Source organism: Aquila chrysaetos, chromosome 23 (assembly GCF_900496995.4).
Source record: "Aquila chrysaetos chrysaetos chromosome 23, bAquChr1.4, whole genome shotgun sequence".
Classification (NCBI taxonomy): domain Eukaryota; kingdom Metazoa; phylum Chordata; class Aves; order Accipitriformes; family Accipitridae; genus Aquila; species Aquila chrysaetos.
In genome coordinates, this window is record NC_044026.1 from 17,139,461 (window position 1) to 17,154,412 (window position 14,952).

The 14,952-nt window shown below is 39.2% G+C and overlaps 1 protein-coding gene across 9 annotated transcripts in view; it reads right to left on the minus strand.

Annotated features, from left to right (window-relative positions):
- Positions 1–14,952, minus strand: part of MID1 (midline 1) — a 264,289-nt gene that overhangs the window by 99,080 nt on the left and 150,257 nt on the right. For all 9 annotated transcript variants that reach the window (XR_003921164.1, XR_003921163.2, XM_029998918.2 and 6 more), the window contains exon 2: positions 12,525–13,240. Coding sequence is in view for 7 of the 9 variants with exons in the window: in XM_029998918.2 (XP_029854778.1) it covers positions 12,525–13,184 (660 nt within the window). In the remaining 2 variants the exon portion in view is untranslated. The remainder of the gene's footprint in view (positions 1–12,524; positions 13,241–14,952) is intronic.

Sequence of the window (14,952 nt, forward strand, 5' to 3'; positions counted from 1 at the left end):
CAATTTACTTGTACCCCTATACTGCAAACACTCAACTCTGCACACAATAAAGGCAACAATTAGATTAAAATAGCTTCCTAATTTATTCAAAATTTTTTTCATATTGTACACCTTAAAATTTAAAGCCTTCACTGACTTTAACAGCGCTGAAATTAAGCATTATGAGATTTAAGAGCAGAACTCCAAATCTGTTTTGTTTGCTTGTTTGTTTGTTTGTTTGTTTGGTTCTTCCTAAAGATTAGTAGTGATTTATTTGACAGAAAAATTACATTGCTTTCAAGTGAGAATGTGCAAACTGATTTAGGCAGGAATCCATTTAAAACTGCTCAAAATTCAGACGTCATTTAAATGTTTTTCAGGTGTTCAGAAAAATGTTTTATTAGCTTATCAGTCTCTTTATCCAGCCTCTTTTAACAAAAGACATTACAAGAACATTATTAATCTAAAGAGGTAATTCACTGTATGTATAGGTTTTCAATTTGTATAAATATGGACAAAGCTGGAAGTAATCAAGTAAATTAAAGGCATAAAAAAAGGTTCCTCTGATAATACTCTTACCCCAAAAGAACTACAGTAATTCATAGCATCCTGCCTGCAGAAGAATTTCAGTGCATCGGAATTTGAGGAGAGCTGGAGCATGTGTCCACCAAGTCTGAAAAGAAAGCTAATTCAGCAGAGGGAAAGACAACGTAAAAACCACAAAACGGCTTCATGGTTGCTGCTCTAATTGGTGGATCTGAAGGGAAAGGTCACTTTTTCCTCAAGAGTGATCATAAGAAATGCTCAAAAGAGGGTGAAAACATTATTGTATGTCTAATATAATGCCCCTTCCCCCCAAGCTGTAGCATATTTTTTAAGTTGAAGGTTTTAATCAAGTGCAGGGGAGAGAACAAGGCCTGCCCATACTTAAGCCACATGAAAGAAAAGATTGCATCATCGTTTAAATTCACCCAAAGTTTGCATAACCTCACCAGGCATCTTGAGTGGGTCCTTTTGGTAAGTGGGCTCCTATCACCCCTTGGGATGAAAAAGGGTCTCAATGCGGGAGCTCCCTCACATGGCAGAGTTTTCAATGTACAGATGAATTTTAACGCTCAGTCCTAGCCTTCCAACAGCAAGCAAGCACTCACTCACAGAAAAGCAAACGCGGCTCGCTCCCGCCAAGCTGAAGAACACCCTGCGCAAGGGGAGAGCCCCAGCGTCGGTCTGGCCATCCTGGAGAGACCCACTGCCCCAGCGGCCGTCTACGCGGAGGAAGCAGGAACCATAGGAAGGACCATACAGCGACCAGAAGGTCCACGGCTACTGGAAAAAAACAGGGGCTTTCTCTCCCAAGCATTCACCTCTACCAATCTCTTGCGTATCCGCACAATATATTTTTCCCCTTTTATAGTTTACAGAATACAGTCAGGTTTGGTATATTGCGAAAGGCATTGAAAACATCTATTTTTGGATTGACAAATTTGAATTTTTTTTAAAACTGATGATGTCAGTCAAATATTTTTTGTAGTATTTTAATAGTTCCTTCAATTATTCCTTTGAAGGGATTTCTTGCACGTATGTGTTTAGAGTCCTTGGGTCACAAATAAAACATTTTAAATACCTACGAAGTGGAACCGTCATCCATACACTGATCAATATGTTTTCTTCTCTTCAGTAACTTAATATTAAGATAGATATTGCTCAAATTCAGTTTGAGTGAGTTATATTCTCCATATGCTGCTGGCTTAATCTGGAAATAAAGTTTGCACACTCTATCATTAACTATAGCCTAACGAGTCTGCTTAATCCTTCTAACCACGAGACACATATGTTGTGAACAGCTGCCCAGCTTTAATCTCTTTTTAAAGTTTGACTGTATCATAGCAAATAACAAAACTCGGGCGTACAGCCTCACGTTTCAAAATAGCCAGTACATCTCCAGAAGCACAAAGACAAGTTTCAGTGAAGACGCTACCGTAACGTGGGAACCTACAGCAACTGCCAGCCAGTCTTAAGAGTAAAGCACTGGGTGCTTACCGAGAGAACGTTAATCTATATAACCAATACAGCAATGTAGGTTTTTCTCTTTTACTTTGTCACAGGATATTTTCATTTCTCTAATAGTTAACGAAAGATGATGTCTTTTTTTTTTTTTTCTACCTTTAACTAATTTTACCTATTAGCTAGACTTAGATATGGAAAATTTCTCTGAAATTCAAACACATTACAAGCTTGAATTGACATTGTTATACGTAGATAGCATGAAATTTCAATATAAACTGCATGTGGTAAACAGGAGAATTTGACAAGTCTGAAGTTTTGTTTGCATGTATGTGGATTCTTTTAGAGAAAAGCTGGATTATTTTGATCAGGGAAGCACTTTTAAAATTTTTTTTCTTCGTCAGCTTCAAATTAGCCATTGCTTCCTCCAGCTCTGATACTCTGAGCATGCTAAGAACTTCCAGTACTATCTGCCATCAGAGATGTTCCAGCTTATCTGTAGCTGAACAAGTCAGTGTTTATCTTCTGAGGCAAAACCAGAAGTTTAATACCTTTAAAGTATGTATTTCAAAATGTGTGTGAATTGCAGGTGGCATTACAGGACACAATACAGAAGATAATGCTGGGGTGGCTTATGATTTTAGGCATACCCCTGAACAAGAGATATATTAACAATCCCATCCTGATATTAGTTCTGGGATCCAAGAACTCCGTCCCCCTCTGACGCCCATCTCTTCACTCAGCCTAACAGCAGATTGCTGCTCCCATCTTCATCTGTCCTGGTATTAACAATGATTTATCACACACAGCTGGTGAGCCTACTGTAAGTAATGGTGTAAGAAATGATTTGTGCAGTATGGCACTAGGAAGTAATGGCATCGAAAAGGCCCCCTTGTACCTTTTAGCTTTTTAAGAAAAGACTATACGTTATATTACTATTTCTTGTAATTCATATGAGCTGTTGCATATGTTACCTGAAAGATCTCGTCTCCTTGTACCAGGTTTTTATTTTCATTTTATTTAGAATACCCTTTGGAAACAGAATGTCATATCAAACCCATAATGTCATTAAGAAATAAAAGCTGAAACACTTATGATATAGAGGAGAATCTCCATCTCGTAAGATATGAGATGGAGATTCTCTCATATTTTGGAAACTCTCATATTTCAGTTCTTTTTTCAAATTTAGGGAATGGAAGTTGTCAGTCAATAGAGAGTACTGTTATAACAATGTACTAACGTCAGTTTGGACATCAGAATTAACTTATTAGACAGGTACATAAGACAGGACATACAGAGCCAGGAGTTGCCCTGGGACCTCTTCTCCTAGATGAAGGGCACAAGTATCCAGGTCTTTCAGCGTACGGACAAGGGGGAGTGAGGCTATTGTATTTCAAACCAGAATAATTATAAGAAATCAAATAGTAGCGCCTCCACTGACTACTGGAACTAGCCAATATTAATTTAAAACTTTTTTCGTATTTAATCTTACTCATTACATCATGCCAACAGCTCATCTGAATATTACTGTGACCATATAAAATTTCTATGTACCTGTCATGCTTGCTTTCTTATTTTGTTCTAAGCATAGTTAAATGAATATTCCTTGAAGCTGGGATTACATCTCATGTACTTGTACAGGATCTTATATTACAGGACTTTTTTTTAATTGAGCCTTTGGCAATTACCGTAGTAAAATTAAGTAAAATAATTTCTATACTTTACAGATGGAGTTGGCAGAGATGATAGTACAGTGGAATACCATCTATTCCAAAATCACAAATGCCTACAGAGATTTCCTTTTTGTAGTGCTGTGCTTTGCATTAGTAGCTAGAAAGGTGTCGATAACACACCAGTGTTTTGGCTACTGCTGAGCAGTGCCGGCACAGCATCAAGGCTGTCTCTCCAACATTTTTCCTCCCCTCAACGGCAGGCTGGGGCTGGGCAAGATCTTGGGAGGGGACATAGCCAGGACAGCTGACCTAAACTAACCAAACAGATATTCCGTACCATATGATGTCAGCTCAGATATAAAAGCTAAGTAAAGGGAGGCGGAAGGGGGGCATTTTCATTTTCCAGAGCAACCACTACGCGTACTGAAGCCCTGCTTCCCGGGAAGCGGCCAGACATCGCCTGCTGATGGGAAGTAGAGAATAACATCATTTGTTTTTCTTTGCTTTCACTTTATTAAACTGTCCTTATCTTGACCCACGAGCCTTTTGTTATATTTTCTCTCCCCTGTCCAGTTGAGGGGGGGGGAGTGATAGAGCGGCTTTGGTGGGCACCTGGCACCCAGCCAGGGTCAACCCACCACACTTTAGAAGATCACTCTCAATAGCACAACTAATTGAACAGATAAATTGCAAAGGAAGAAGCTAGCCATAGGCACTCCAGTTAATCTCTCATCTGTGCTGAATTTGATCCCTCTCATACTGTAAAATATAATTATAGGATCATACTGCTACTTTACGTTATTATGGCCAACAGACTGTGAGGAAGCTAAAATTGCAACGTTTCAAAAGAGAAGACTGAGATTACATTTTGGCAGGAAATTTTAATTTCTCAAAAAATGCACATGTTGCGCACATGCAAAAAAAACCCCAAACCACCAAACCCTGTTGCTTTCCAGTCCCTGAAACTCTTTTGTCTGAGGCATTAAAACAACCCTGGATGTGCTCCCCTTCCACAGTCATAAACTGGATTATTGCACAGGACCAACACCCCACACAAAGGAGAAATTTGTAAAACAAGTGCTACTTCCACTCCAGCCTGCAGAAATTAAAAAAGGCTATCGTAAAAAGCAATCCTGCTGGCACCATCAAGGCACATCGTCAAGAAAGTCACTGATATATTACTTATTTATTAGCTACCCAACATGTTCTAAGCATTTTATTGACAAAGACAATGCGCTTTCAGTTAAGCATTTATACTGTAAAAGGGTAAGAATTCCTGAAGTAAGCATTTACAGAAGGTCTAGGAATAACTCAGTATAGACACACTATGATAAAAATAATCTAATTTTCCATTTTCTTTGCTCCTTCTTTTTTCACTGACTTTAGATAACTGGTAAACGGAGCAGGCTCTGTCTGATTTGTGAGAGCGCATTATAAATATGACATGAAAACTGCGAAGGGCAGGAATCCTCTCGCCCCATATCCTCAGTGTGGCTGCTCACTCTCGAGGGCAACAATGTCGTTCCCAGTCAAAGCCAAGGCTTCCTGCGTGGAGGGTCAAGAGATCCTAAGGGAGATAGGGGCCTGGGTGGCTGGTTTTGGGGAGATGTAAATACAGGTGGGAGAAAGAGGGAACACACAGTCTTATCACCCATATCAGGCTTTGAGTCCAAAGTGTGCTTTAGCAACCCAACGCGGCTTTTGAGTCCATGACCTTCTGGAGGACATTCCCTCTCCATGGACTATTCAGACTTTCCAAATTTGGTACCATTTCTGACTGGTATGAACCGCTATGTATAGGTTCACAGTGCTGAGGATACAAACAAGTAGTATCATTTTGCTAGGAAGCGTACATTTTGCTGAAAAAAGAGGCCGAAAGAAAATTGTAATAGATGTACACTTGTAAAGCCTGAAATGGAAAGTAGTGCACGGGGATCATTGCTGGATTTGTGTTTTAAGGTCAGACAATATGAAAAAAATATAATAGGTCACAAAAATTGTTCAACATAAGATGAAGAACTAAAATGCTTTAATCGTGATCCTATGATTGTGTGTCATTACAGAGCAGAGTTGAAGTAATTTGGATTTCTCTTCATGGAGTAATTTAACATATTAAATTAAAGCTTGAGAGAAATCTGAATATTGAGCATTCTGCAGTGCTTATTTGGGAGATATTTACATCCAGGTTTTGGGGAGGGATTTTTTCCTATTTGAAGCATACTATTAACCACCTTCACCTTTGTCTGAAAACGTATTTGCTATCACATTATTTTTAAAAATATTTGCATTAAAATAAGGTTTTACTTTAAAATAAGTTCAGAATATACATATCTAACATATAGACATACATATTCACACCCTTCCATACACCTCTTAATGCCACCAAAGAGCGTGAGTTTTAGCCTACTCTCTGTGGTAAGTGTTTTTAGCCATACTCCCCCAACTAGCTTTATCACTCCCCGGTAAAGCACTAAAAGAATTAGCTTACTCCTTCTATTTATCAGTTATAAGAAAGCATACTGTTATGCTAAAACCTGTAAATGTTCTGCCTTTGAAACGTCACTTGTTTGTAACTTTTCCTGTTACCAACCCTATCTTTTTTACTCTGGTATGCAGACACTCCATTGCGTAAACAAAAGGTCTACCTGTGCCCAACGTTCTAAAACAGTTTGTAATTTGCCCTTAACCTCATCTATTTGCTTAATTTCCATTTTTATTGCTTTATTTTTTATTGTTTAAACACAAATTCTCATTCCGAGGAAGTATCTGTTGTGCATTATGTTCCACCACCAACTTTCAAGCATCGTATTGTCTAAAAATGTATAAGCAACAAAGGGTCAAGTCAAGAGATCATTACAATAAGAAAATTCAGAGCTAGAACATGGACTTAAAGTCCATTATCTGAACAGTTCGGACCAAATCCGTGGAAAAGTATGAAAATACATTTTACTTAATGCCTAGTCTGACTTCCCTGGAGACTAGAGTCATGAGAACAAAGATAATAATGCCATACTGTTTACAATTTTATTTAATTCTCTTGGCCTTCCTGAATAGATTATGCCTTCAACACCATCATTTCCACTAAAAATTGAAGGAAATAAGTAGCATGTGAACAATTTTAAAGACTTGCCAAAGACTGCCAATTTGTGAAAGTACGTTTTAAAAAACTATGGCTGATATTATTTAAAGGATCTTAGGTAGATAAAATAAAAACAATCTCATAGTACTTATAACTAATGTAAAGTCATAATTCATTATCCACAGTCATAAACACAAGGAACTTCAAACTACTCTAAAACAGCCTAAAATTTACAAAACAAACCAATCAAACCACCCCTCCCCAAAAGGACTAATGTTGTTATTACTGTATTGACATTTTCTATTATCCTTCTAAACTCCACCAAAGAAATACCAGATGGAGGAAACACAGCCACTTGAGATAACACTAAAGAGAGAATGTTCTAAAGGCTGCCTTAACATTTATATATTAATGTAATAAAGTAAGTGTAGCTGGAAAACTTTGTAGTAATATAGTTCATTCCTACATTGATCCTCTTCTATGCAACAACTTAATATTTTGGGATCTTTGCAAATACTGAAGCACAGCCAGTGAGTTATATTTTTGCATCTATTTCTATGTTAAGTAATACCAGACAATATTCCATTCTAATAGATGGGACCATTCATCATTTTAATTTCATAAAAAATTAATACACTGAAATATCTGTCAAGCAGTATCTAATCTAATAATAGTATCAAGCTGCATCTAATAATAATGAAAGTCCATGAGTTTCACATTTTGTCAGGTTGGATATAGTGTTTCAACTATATGTTAAACCTGCATGACTGGCACTATAGAAAGTAACTTTATACACTCTGAATCTATTAAGTGCAATGTAAGGGAAAGTGCCACTTATTTAAATGTGTAATAACACATATCACTGTAACACTGACATACTATGTCTTTACGTATCAGTTGGATTTTTTTTTAGTAAAATAGCTTCCATTAAATAGGAAGTTAGTAAAGTTAAGGGTACACAGGGAAATTATAAATTTCTATGTGAGAATATTCAGCTACTCAAAAAAGATATATGCATGGAATATTAAAAATGGATACCAAGTAAAACAATTAGCATGTAGTTTATATATATATATATGTGATCAAATACATTTTTACTGACCTACACATATATATGAAACTGTATATATTTACTTAAAATATAGGCATATATGTATTTATTTAAATTCAAGGTCGTAGATATTCATGAACTTAGACATTACTAGAAATTACGTGTATTTCTACGCTAGACAAACAAGACTACATACACATACATACAAACATACGTAGTATTGCCTTTATATACTAACACAAGCACTATAAATATGTGCATAAAATGAATAAAACATATATAGGCACATATTTACATGTATGCGCATAATATATTTATTTATATGTAAGTCCAGATACCAACGTTCCTGGATTGTCAACCCCACTATTTGTACGAGTATAGATTAGTAAGTGCTGGGTTCTTACGGTATCACAGTATACCAATTAATAATCAAGCTGCAACTACAAAATAATGCCACATAAAAATAGTAGGAAAACTTCAACCCATATTTTGCCAGTAGCTCTGCAAAGACATTTAAATATTAAAAGGTTTTTAATTCATAATATACTTAGAAGAGAAGCAGACATATTTTTGTGCTCTATTTGTAGAAGCTGTGGACTTGACAAAGTCTCCTACCTTCATACAGTCAAAATAGGCTTCTAAGAGTTGAATGCAATCCTCCCTACCTGGAAACAGCTTATGCCTGCTTCCCACCAAAAAAATACTTGTGAGTAATTGAATTGACACACCTTAGAAAACCGAATCCCTACATCCTGAATCATCAGTGTAGGAAAGATAGATGTGTATGGATTCTGCCACTAAAAATAGGTGAAAACCACACAAATATGAAGCTCCCTTTTGTTCCTGGAATTGCTGAGTGCCATTCGGAGGACTGCCCTGCCTTTGTAAACATGCCCAATATGCGTCAGCACTAATAAGATTCAAACAAAAACCTGGAGAACCACAGCTAACCTACGGCAGTTTGATTCAACAAAAGATCTTTCTTGACTAAGCACTACCAAAAGTGTGCCAAAATTACATTTTGGCAAGAACGTATGTGTCAGCGGACAGATTCTCAGTAAATATGAAGGTGAGTAAAAACATTGGTTTCAATAGAGTTACGCTGGCTTTACACCGTTTAAAAATATGGCTTACCGTCTATCTTCCTCTTTTGTTACACCTCTTCATGGCGCTTTGCTAATGCTAAATGAGCGATATCTATCCTTCCACACCTTGTAACTTCTCCCCCAAATATTCCCTCTTGTTCAAAATAAATCTTTTCTCTTCATTTTTCTTATCACTTTCTTGAGGATAAATACATCTATAGAACAATGGTAATTTCATTAATTTTCTCTGAAAAAAATGAACGTACTTTTCAACTGTCTTTTCCTTTCCATTGCAAAAAGACAAAAAGCAAAGAATCAATATCAAAAGTAATTAGCCATAAATATTTTCTTTGAGGTAATATGGTAGGCTAAGCATAAGCATTTGCACCTTCTATTTTTAAAGCTCTCATTGTTTATGTAGCTAAAAATTATTTCTAATTCATACCACAATTTTGACCACCTCTTCATAAATTCAGCGTATCACCAGGATACTTCCTATTCTCTGTTTTGGTCATGGTTTATCATTTTTCCATTTTTAATATGCATCTGTCTATGATCTACTTAAAAAAAAACCCAACACCACATCTATAAACACTAAAGCATCTATAAACGGGAAGATATATCATGTGGTCGCATAACTAAGCAAGAAAGGACCGCTCCTGGAAAAACACAAGTGCCCTCAACCCCATCCACCCCAGTACAAGCTGAGAAAGAAAAGCACCTCTCAGGGTTGGAGCTGTAGCTGCCAAAGGAAAACACTTTCTCATTTTCAGATATCCACAATTGCTATTACATTGACTGTTAAACACGCTTCAGCATAGACGCCTCTGTTGGACAAGTGTACAGAGCTCCTAATTAAGGGCTTTCATTTTTGCCACAAAAGGAGCTAGATTGTAATGGCATCTTTTGTCCTATGCTTAATGAAGGGTGAGATATTGTTTAAATAATTAGTAACACCGCTGGAAAAGAATGCAAGTAATTAGCATAGCTTGACACCCAGAGCAACACCAGTTGCTGTTGTTAGCATCAACAATGTGTTGATTTAAAAAGAAAACCACAAGAAAGAAAGTGTCACTTGAAGCGTTTTGCTTTTCTTTTTTAAAGATACAATTAACGACTCATTTTTGAATGAATCCACTATACTACTGTCTAGTGCATGCTCATTCTTTCAGAATTTTTTTTAAAGATTTGGGTAGCCTATCTGTCAAACCCCATGTATTTTAAAAACCTGCAGCAGCAATGTAGCAAGCAACAACCTGTTTTTTCAGGTGGGGATTTTCCGATCCACTTGAACACTGAATTTGCCAATGGCGCGGGCACATTATATGTAAGTTAACAAAGACCATCTGCAAGCTCGTACCCAAGATTTACGTTAGTAACATGACCAGTGACTCAAGAGGTCATATCACCATTTATGAAGGAGGAGACCTGAATGTGAAAATAGACCTGAAATTCTTGCCTCTCAATGACCAAATGCTGGTGTGAACAGGTATCATTCCTTTACTCCTGAGGGATAAATGCCAATATATGGAACTGAAAATCTCATTTGTGGAGTTTGATATATAAAACAGCACAAATTTCTGAGATGGAAGAGACAATGAGGAAGGGAAAGACATAGTTTTCACGTTACCTTCTTATGAACAGAGAATGGACACTGGATCTGGATGGAAACCACCTAGCCTACTGTTCCTGGGCTCAAGAGTATAAATGTGTCTTAATCACTGGCATAATTGGCATGACTGATGTCATCACTGGCATTAGCAAAGGAAACAGGCTGCCTCATGACAAAGGGGATAGGACCTGGATGTCATGTCGGTTAATGATTATCTGTATAAAGTACTTCTAGATAGTTTGGGCACAAAGAAAGTCCACATCTCAAAAAAAATTGTACAGTTATTATAATGATAGGAGTTGCCATTATAAGGAAGGAGTTATTTGACCCAGGCCTACACTAACCAGTGTAAATTAGTACTTGAATTGCTCTTCAAGGTGGCTGGCAGAAAGTACTTTATTAGACTTCTGCCAAGTTAGTTAAATTGTATAACGTCTAACGATAATGTTGCTTGCCTATCTGAGATACCCACTCAGAGTCTGCTTAGGCATCTTGGCACAGAAAAGCCATAGAACATGCAAATATACCCTAAATTTCTTTTTTCCTATCTGCAATACGAAGTCAAAGATCTCAGAAGATACATGCCTTTTAACGTCTTCTTTCAAGACTTGCCATATCTAAGTACACCAACACTAAAATGTTTAATATTTATTGACATCCTCAAAAATATACTTATCCAGTATTTAATTCTGAGGGTATTTCATGTTAAGTAGTGCATTCCTACTCATATAAAGTTGATAAACAACATAATTGTTCAATCGCTGTTAGCTTACTAAATAGTAGCACCTGTTAAGGATATAAGCCCTTGGATTATTGAAAAGTACTGTAAAGTGTCCAGGCACCTTCTATTCACATTTATAGCCCATGCCCCATTTTATCAATGGCTAAACTCTAACTTATTAAAATAACATTCCTGTTTAGAAAAAAAAAGAAAGCAAAAATAACAACTCCTCCTTAGTACATAAAAAAGTCTTTAAGAGATGAAAAGAAGCTGTGAGGTCCAGGTAGAGAAGTGTCTTTCATTATGCTAAAATAATCATAGAATATGATCTGCATGTTTGCACATGCATAGAGGCACAAAACCCACAGAGCACGTGTATGCAGATTTTCACCTCCACTCACATAAAGTTATCACAGACTTCTGTGCAGCCACATATTTTTGTCTGAAGGTATTTAAGAAAACCCTTCCAGCTAGTTAAACCTATTAATTCAGTTTCTTTTTCCGCCTCTGAAATTCCAAGTGAGAAGGCTGACAGATAAGCTTTGCCCTCTGCACTTGCGGTTTCTCAATTGCAGTCCATCTTTTAAAAAAAAAAAAAACAACTCCCAGCCTCACACAGGCACATGCAGACTGTCCTCCACGGGTTCAAGGGGCTGCCGGAGCCGGCCGGCTACCTGGCAGGAGATGTGCCGGCAGCTCACCGAACCACGGGAATACCACAAGAAGCTCAGAAACAATTTGGGTTTGTTTCCCGGACTGCGCCGCCTGTGAGGCCGGGAGGGAGGCAGTGCGGGAAGAGCGGAGCCAGCGTTCAGTTTCCCTGGCTGGACGGGCAGCTGGCATCCCTGAAGCAGGCAGGGATAAATGCATCGCCTGTTAGCGACGATGCAAAGGACTTTTCACAATGAAAGCAACCAAATGAAAAGGAATCAACAGCGGAGCGTACGCAAAGAATGCCTGACATTTCAATCAGTGCCTCTCTGTGCAGTCAGTGCTAAACATTGCCAGCTGCCAGGAATAAAGCTGTAGGTAGGTAAGAAAATTCACCTAAACAGTAGTATATGCTGCATATTCCTCATGATAGCTATACAGAAATCAAAGCACAACTGAGGAATCTTTCTTTAAGCAAAATCTGACTCCGTTCCAAGGGTGATGAGCAAATGCATGTATAGATCTGCACGTGTATCTCGTCTTGATTACAGACCGCGCACCTACCTTTCCCGACACCTGCCCAAAGGAGGAATTTAGCATGCAACTGAAGGGCTCTTTCCTTCCCAACCACACGCTGCTTGGCTAGAAAGGTCGATAAGTAGCACTAACCTTTAGCTTGTCATAGCGTTCACTTAAAGCTGCCACCTGATGGTCACGGTGTCGCCCGACCAGTTTACACAAGGCACAGATTAACTGGTCGTCGGTCACGCAGTACATGTTAACTTTCTCGTCCTCGTGCTCCAAGCACATTAATCCCCTGATGTGAGAGTCTGGGATGGGCTCGATGAGCCGGTGGCCGGTGAACGGCTTCTTGTTGGGGTGAGTGGCTTTCAGGCACTCCTCGCAGTAGGACACCTCGCAGGTAACGCAGGTTTTCACCGCCTCCTGGGCAGGGTCCTGGTCGCAGAACTGGCAGAGGACCTTCTCGCAGGACGACATGCTGTTGCTATCGAACGCCCGCTCCCGGCGGGTCTCGCTGGGGGAATTGGGCCCGCTGACCGAGGCTTTCTGAAACCTGTCGATGATGTTCTGCAGGGTGACGTTGCGCTTGAGCCCGTCTAGACCGCGCTGGCTGAGGGTGATGACATAGCGGCACGTCGGGCACTGGAAGGCGGTGATAGACTCCACCGGCTCGTTGGTGGCGCAGTGGGAGACCAGGATGCGGTGCGCGCAGTTGAAGCAGAGGCTGTGAGCGCAAGGCAGCAGCAGCGGGTCTTCAAACAGCTCCAGACAGATAGGGCAGGTCAGTTCCGACTCCAGTGTTTCCATCTTCAGGCAAAGCTTTCCTGTGGCGTCAGCGAAATCCAGGGAAGCTGATCAGCTATCTGGAAACACACGTAAAATTCGATTAGGCGAAAGAGAACATGAGGGGTCAGCCGTGGGGGGTTGTCAACTTTCGCCACTGCTCCCAGGGCTATCAACCCACCACGCCGGGCGGGAGAGCAATCTAAAGTTTTGAACCTCCACATGCACACATCAAGGTATTTAAAACTGGACTGCTTTATTTTTTTTCCCCTCCCTCTGCTCACTTAAGAATGCAAAACAAAAGCTCCTTCTTCATTTCTTTCTCTTTCCCTTTCTCTCTCATGCGATCGAGGAAAACGGCAGATGTTTCTGTGCATTATTAAAACCCAAAATGATGACCTTCAAAGAGCCTATTACAGCAAAATCAGATTTCTTCTGCAGATGCTGCTTTTGGCTTCACTCATCTAGGAGTAAAACTTTTTAAAAAAACTTCACCTCTGTATAGTATTGTGCAAGGATTAATGCACAGTAATATAACTGATAACTTTACAATTGGTATTACAGTTAACAGTTATTTTATCAGACTGAAATTTTCATTTGCTATTATAGCAATAGCACAGCATTTAGACTACGTGTCTGTGTTTACTTCCATAAATATATATCTGAATATATACAGGGAATAATGTTTCTAGGAAAGCATGTGGTATTTTACATATAATATATATGTACAATATCTATATCATATACTAGTATACTCCTCCTGTGTATTTCAAGAACATATGCAACTGTATTTATACATACCTCTACTTTTGTGCATATGTGCCTGTAGACATATGCCCCAAAATATATCACACACATGTTTGTAGTAACATAAACATAGCTAGAGGAAACGCAGTGTTGTAACTGAAATGCCTAAAGGAAGGTGCATGAAGTAAACGATAAACAGTAGTTTAGCCCAAATTTCTGATGATCCTAACCTCTGGTACAAGAAGAGCCTCTGGAGAGTAAGAAAGTAAAATGTAGTGAGATAGTGAAATGTGTGATTAGCCTAAGAGGAGTTTGTGTGTGTGTGTGTGCACGTGCATCCACTTTTGTGTGAGTACTCTCTACTGCTGAAACTTATGGACTACCACTTGCTTTAGGGGCCTTATTAATCACCTGAAGTGGGTGAGGAATCAATGGCTTTTAAAGGGAGGGCATGGGATTTTCTGGAGAACGCAGCAGTACCCCCCCCGTCAGAGATCAACTGAAACTTCATTTTGCTTCCTTTCCTGCGCTCAGCATTACAGAGAGTGGTTTTGAAAGAGTCGCCCTGCGCAGCTCTCCCTGCCTAAGCTCCCGTCAAGGGCCCGTCGCTGCTGCAAGCAGACAGGTCAGTGAAGCAGAAGCAAAAGCTATGCTTCACACTCACAGAGCTGTACCTCTTCACAGTACAATCTATTTAAGCTTTGTTGCTCATAACTGAGGACGGCTTCAGATGGCACAGCTGCATCGTCTTTACACTGTAAAGTCATTGTTTGGTTGGGTGAACTCTTGCCTCCTCCCCTGACCAGGGAAAAGGAGGGATGGACAAGAATCCCTGACAAACAAACCTTGGTTCATTAAGGGTGAGGAGAGCTCAGGGCTCATTAGCAGCCTTGGGAACCAAGCGTGCTTGAACCTTCTGTACTTCACGACAATTAGCGTGGGGAGCGCGGTGGCAGTGACGGGAATGCTACCTATAACCCCAGTATGAATCACAGCAAAAAGGAAAGTTCAGCAAACAGAGGCAAGGTTCAGACTGCCCGTTGGT